Source organism: Cyprinodon variegatus, unplaced genomic scaffold (assembly GCF_000732505.1).
Source record: "Cyprinodon variegatus isolate N-32 unplaced genomic scaffold, C_variegatus-1.0 Scaffold425, whole genome shotgun sequence".
NCBI lineage: Eukaryota > Metazoa > Chordata > Actinopteri > Cyprinodontiformes > Cyprinodontidae > Cyprinodon > Cyprinodon variegatus.
Window position 1 is genome coordinate 189608 of NW_015150878.1, and position 6410 is coordinate 196017.

Sequence of the window (6410 nt, forward strand, 5' to 3'; positions counted from 1 at the left end):
CCATCCATCCATCCATCCATCCATCCATCCATCCATCCATCCATCCATCCATCCATCCATCCATCCATCCATCCATCCATCCATCTTCTTCCGCTTATTGGGGTCGGGTAGCAGCTTCAGTAGGGAGGCCCAGACGTCCCTCTCCCTGTATATTATTATATAAACAAAATATGAAATATGAAATAAGTAAAGTTTTAGTACAACATTTTTGTACTATCTATATTTGCCTGTTTATTTATTTAGAGTGGTCTATGTGTGATAAAGCTTTTCAAATATACATGACTTCTCTGACTTCGTCTGGTATGTGCTTGTCAAATAAATAACTATTACACCCTGAGTTGAAGAGGGTTAAATGATCATTAAAAAATCCTGCTGATGCCTGTCCTCTTTCATTCCACTGTCCCTACAGTTTGCTCCCAGTTCTCCCGCGGGGTGTACGCCATCTTCGGATTCTACGACAAGAAGTCCATGAACACCTTGACCTCGTTCTGCGGTGCTCTGCACACCTCCTTCGTCACGCCCAGTTACCCCACCGATAACGAGGTGCAGTTTGTCATCCAGATGCGACCGGCCCTCAGGGGTGCGGTGCTCAGCTTGCTCTCCCACTACAAGTGGCAGAAGTTTGTTTACCTCTATGACACCGATCGAGGTAAGTTGAACGGTGTTGAGCTGGGGTCTAAGTAGATTGAATTAAAGCAGAAAACCATGTTACAGTACAGAGAGTCGGTAAAGTTAATGCACAGCAGAATAATAGAAGTATAAAATCTGCTGTGTAATACCTCATGACAGCCTTGTAAAGAGTTGAGCTGATATAACTCAGTAATAGAATATTTTGCTTTTATGAAAATATAAAATACATTCACTTGCAGTGCATTGCACTTTCAATACTCTACCCCTCTGAAAGCAAAAGCACTTTTATGAGCAATAATCTGTGAATCCATCCAACAGTTGACTGGTTGATGCCAGTTAATCTCCTGTTTAATCGTGTTGTTGATATTGGCTCGTCTTTTCTCTGAAATGAGGTATGTCACAGCTGCTACTAAAGTGTTTCCAACCAAAATCAGACTCTCTGGTGGCCCGTGGGAGCTGCTCATTGTGTTGCTTCAGTAAGGGTTATGTGTAGTCCTCAGATGGCCTCAAATTGTGGATACCGTGTACATGACAACCTGTCAACAAAACAAAGTGTTAATTTCTTGGATTTATAATGTCATATGGGAAAATTAGGTCATTATCTCTCACTAGAAAAACAATCCTCCCTTCCTACACTAACTGCAATTTGTACAAACATCACCTTGGCAGGGGGAGAGGGAGATTTTCAGGAGTTGACAGAGTCACAATATCTGTTCATAGGAATGTCAGAAACTGCCTTTCCCTCATGGAGATTTGATTTGCGGTTACTTTGTTTAACTATTACAAAGAAGCCCTTACCTGTTCACTTAGAGCTGTGCAAAAGTATTATTTCCCTACTGCTTTCTTCTCTATAAGCTTTTATTGTCAAATGTTTCACATGCAAAACACCCCAAGACAACCAAAATATTCCACATTATTTAACTAGTATTGGTATTTTTAGGGAGTGGAGGAAGCTTAATAGTGCCAAGGGGCCTAAATGCTGCAATTAACCTCTTGTATATGAAAATAAATAAAAATAATGGCTGGAGGAACTGGCTGCCCCACTGGGCATTCAGACCAGGCGAGAGTCATTTTTATATGTATATAAAAAAGGAGGTTTAATTTAGGAAAAACTTTTTGTTTGACTATTAGTGGTTCCAAAATGAGGGAATTCTCTTCATGATCTTATCATTTGTAATGACAGAGAGAGGTAAAAACCTGTGGCGTGCACCTTTACCTCAAAGTCCATTTAGCTCTGCAGTTCACTTGAACACAAGTAAGAGAAAAACAACATTGCACATTGTTCCTGAGCAAATAATAGTTTAAAATATCAAGGATTTTTCTCATTACCTTAAAGGGTATTAAATTAAGAGGTGGACGCAAAGTCCTGTATCATGAGAAAGTCTTGCATCAAGAGAAAACTTGAATTATTTACAATATCCTGAATTAACATTCAGTTATTTGTGCAAAAATATTAAAACAATTTATTGTGCCAGCACTGTTACAAACTGACTGAATAAATAAAAAAATATTTATCTTAATCTGGTGGGAGAAACTTAGTGCTGTTATTAGCGCTTTTGAACAGGTTATTGTGGTTGCTCTCAAAAAATGTTAAAACTCGATTTCATGACGTGCACTAAATCACAAAAGTAATATTCCCAGATTGGACTCACCAATGTTTCATGTTTCTGCTTTAGTATGCCTTTTTTTTTTTTACACAATGGGATTACTTATCTTGCAAAAAGCAGTGAGGCTTTAATTGTGAATGAACAGCTGCACCCTCTATTGGATACCCTTTTCAGCTGGTTTATCAGTTAATCAGATGGAGAAAATGTTTGTCATATAAACCGTTTATTGAAAAGTTGCCTACTTGTTTACATCTCAAACAGGCATACTTTAGATGTGGTTCTGGGTTGCTCTTTGACATTGTGCATAAGTCATCAATACACTGCTGGAGTACCTGGGATATGTCTTCATATTCTACACTGCTGTACCATGGTTTCTCTATTTGTAAATAATAACCTTCATTTTTTTAATCATTTCATTTTTGCTCGAGTTAAAGGTTTTTTACCCTTTCCAAACAAATAAATATAATAATTTTTATATGTAATTGATATCTTGATTCTACTGAACAGGCAATAATCAACAGAATGTGAACTATATAACACTGAAGTGATTACTTTTTAACAAATCATTGTGTTGGTTTGTTATTGCTTTTTATACCCTTAGAGCAGGGGTCTTCAACGTTTTCCAGGCCAAGGACCCCCAAACTGATGGCGAAATGGAGCGGGGACCCCCTAATTATATATATTGTATGAAATTCTGTTATACTGTATTAAACTGGTCCTATAGTCACTCTATTACATATGGGGATTATTAAAGTATTTCTGATTCTAATTCCTGGTTGATGGGACAGGTGTTGTGAATGAAACGGTGCCCAGGTTGAAAGAGCTCCTGAGTGTCGCTGAATCTGTGCATTGATGACTGAAAGACATCTTCTGCCTCCATTTATCTGTTTACTACAGTGTGACATTTCAATTAGTGGAAAAAAATTGCAGTGGGGAATATAAAAAAAAGTCTAATCAACCAAAACTTTTGCTACCCCCATGCAGTACCTCCATGGCCCCCCTAGGGGTCACGGACCCCCTGTTGAAGACCTACGCCTTAGAGGTTAAACTATAATTTGGCTTTTCATATTTCCTTGGCTTATCTTCTCTTGATATTAAAAGTGTGTAATGAATTAAAAAAAATAAGGTGTGACAAAGCTTAAAAACATGTAACACAGATACAAGAACTTTTTACACTAAAATTCTAGTCATCTTCCTCTTCTGCATTTTGTGTTCTTACTTGGATCTTTTAAGGTCAAGTTTCACCTTCTCACCTCTATTTAAAATCAGGTTTGAGGCAGAATGTGAAGTGGGTTTTCATGCAGAGTCCTCTTTCTCTGGGTCTCCAGGCCTGTATGGTCTGCAGCCGAGGGCCCTAATCCTCCCACAGTCTGCAGATAATACGTGGTTAATTAGGGTCACTCTGACTAGGACACTCATTGGAGCTCCCCTGCGGATGCTAGCAACCTACATGTCCTTCAGAACAACCAATACTGCTCAGCCCATGGGCTTTTTTTTTTTTTTTAATTCTTAACTTTATTTTGTTTAGCAACTGAAACTGTCTGAGGCGCAGCCTGTGTCATATCAGTGGGAAATGGCCTGAAATTCAAAATAAATTTGAGGTAGCTAATTCATCCTGAGGAAGCAAAGATTGAAGGCTAGTGATGACAAATAGACACAGTCTTTTAAAAAATAAAAGGCCAAAACAGGATAACAGAGAGAGGTAAAACAAGGAAACAAACAGCAATTCGGTCTGGCAATTAAGGAAACAGCAGGCGCCTGTGATTTACAGCCTGTTACCTGTGTATAGACAATTCCCAGCGTAGAGCACATCCGCGTGTTGAGGCGCATGCCAAACCACTTTTACCTCTCTGCTTACAGCCAGTGGTGTAAAACGATCCCTTATTAGTGGGAGGACATTGGCCCCGGGAGGGGATTAAAGTCGTTTATTGATGCACTTCATCCAGCACTTTGGGGGGCTTTGACACTTGGCTCATCAAGCAGACAGATATGTCAGAGAGCCTCTACCTCCACTTATCAGGTAGTGCAGCTCCCCTGGCATCGTGGACACTGAATGCTGGCCAAAATGAGAGGAGTGACAGGAGGAAATCTGCTTTCAAGGGTTCATGTTTTCCTTTTAGGCCCAGATCTGAAGGAAGTGGAAAACTGGCAGACCCTTCAATAGATTGTGTTAAACTCTTTCAAATGATTTTCAACTGTTTCTTTTCCATCTATTTTTTTATTCTGACAGTATTTACACACCCAATGTGATTAAGCAGCAGTTTGATCTACTACCCCTCTATTACCCCCTCCAGCAAAAAAAAAAGAAAAATAATAAAAACAATAACAATAATGCAGAGAAACAACAAGTTTAAATATTGAAATCTTAAGTTCAGCGATAAATCTTTTTTAATTTAAAAATTAACCCTATTTTCCTATTCCCTGAACACTTTTCTTCTTCTTAACATGTTCTTATTCTGTTATATATTATTATAGTTTCAGTGTACTTTAGACTTCATGTAATAAGAATTGACACATTTAAGTTACGCAGTAAATTTTGCATTGTTAAAGTAATACTTTAAGAGTGCATTTGGTGCCATTTGGCAATTAGTGTTAAATTAGAACTCTACTTAGTGTATATTTTACTCCAGTAAAGAGTCAAATGGATTCACAATAGGTACACAGTAAATTCCACAGTGTTAAATATGCAGTGTCAAAGTACATTAAGTGCTGGAACTTCAGGCAGTGCAGTACATAGCTCTATTTTTTTAAATATGAATTAATTTAAATATTTGTTCGGTCCAATAATGTCTTAGTTTCTTACATTTTTTTCCTTTAATTTAATCTCTTTCAATAAAAAAAAAACTATGGCAACATAAAGAAAGACCAAAGGACGTTTCTTACCCAGAAAAAAAGAAGAAAATGTGAAATGCTTTTAGCAAAGAGAGGCACAGATGTTCACTGCTTTATTATGAGAAATGCAGCAATGTTGCCTTGAAAAAAAATATCCATGATATTCTATATCCTTACATCCATAAAATTCACCATATTTCTTTCCACTTCAGGCAAACTACGAAAAGTTTATGATTTTCAAGTTTAGAAAATTATAATTATTGCAAAAATGTTTACTGATAAAAATATAAGGATGTATTATTCTGCACATTTAGTCTCTGCTGTGCAGAGCGAGGTAAAAGGTGTCCTAACATGGCCTTGTTTCTAAAGATGCTGGAGGCACATCTGGAAAGAAATGAATAGATGTGTTACTTTTAATAAGCCACATTAAGCCGCTCTGTGTCACTATAATAACAAGGAGCCGGAGTAGACTGAGGTAAATTATAGCAGCTCAATTTACATTTAAATATTACATTTCAAGTATTTTAATTCCTATACAAGCTGGGCTAAGCAATATTAGATTGCTATTGTTATTTAAAACTAGCTGTAGTATTAATGTTAATTATGATAATATGATTTAATGTCCCAAGCCTTTAGCCTCTGGAGAACCTGCAGAGGTTTACAGGTTTCAAGATAGAATCTAGTAAATGGATGGCTGTCACTCCATAAAGCTTGACCTAATGGCCAAAAGAACATCCAATTTAGGAATTTCCTTTTCCTGAACAACAAAACGTTTAAAGAAGGGGCTCTGATCAGTTAAAAATAATTACATGCAAATCGTTTTGCGTAAAGCACATCTAACATGATGGTGGCCTATCTGAAAGCCTTGAGTCGATTTCATTCATATAGCACATTTTAGTGGCCAGACAAAAGCAAAACACAGGGAGAAAAGTACACTGCAACGGCATAAAGGTTATTAAATCGTTAAATGTAAAATAATTAAGGGAATTATAATCAATAATTTAAGCCATAAACTGATTATGAAAAAAAAAATTATTTATGATACAAAGAAAGGAAGAACTAAAAATGTAAGACTCAAGAGCGATTGATAAACTGAAAACATGTCTGTATTGCATTTTGGAGCTTAGCCATTCTGTGATTGAAAGACTAACAGAAGTATTTTGAAGTCTCTTCTCTGACATACAGGGAGCAGAAGTAAAGGCTTTAGAACTATGATGATGCGCTCCACCTTCTCACTTCTAGTGAGGATGCGGGCAGCAGCATTCTGGATCAGCTTCAACTGTCTGATGGTGTTATGGCTTTCCCCTTTTGGACTTTAAGTTTTGAGTTATCTTTGTCATT

The 6410-nt window shown here is 37.2% G+C and overlaps 1 protein-coding gene across 4 annotated transcripts in view; it reads left to right on the top strand.

Moving 5' to 3' along the window:
* The window catches only part of LOC107093457 (glutamate receptor 3), a 154318-nt gene that overhangs the window by 41280 nt on the left and 106628 nt on the right, over positions 1 to 6410 (top strand). For all 4 annotated transcript variants that reach the window (XR_001481618.1, XM_015388510.1, XM_015388511.1 and 1 more), the window contains exon 3: positions 410 to 649. Coding sequence is in view for 3 of the 4 variants with exons in the window: in XM_015388510.1 (XP_015243996.1) it covers positions 410 to 649 (240 nt within the window). In the remaining variant the exon portion in view is untranslated. The remainder of the gene's footprint in view (positions 1 to 409; positions 650 to 6410) is intronic.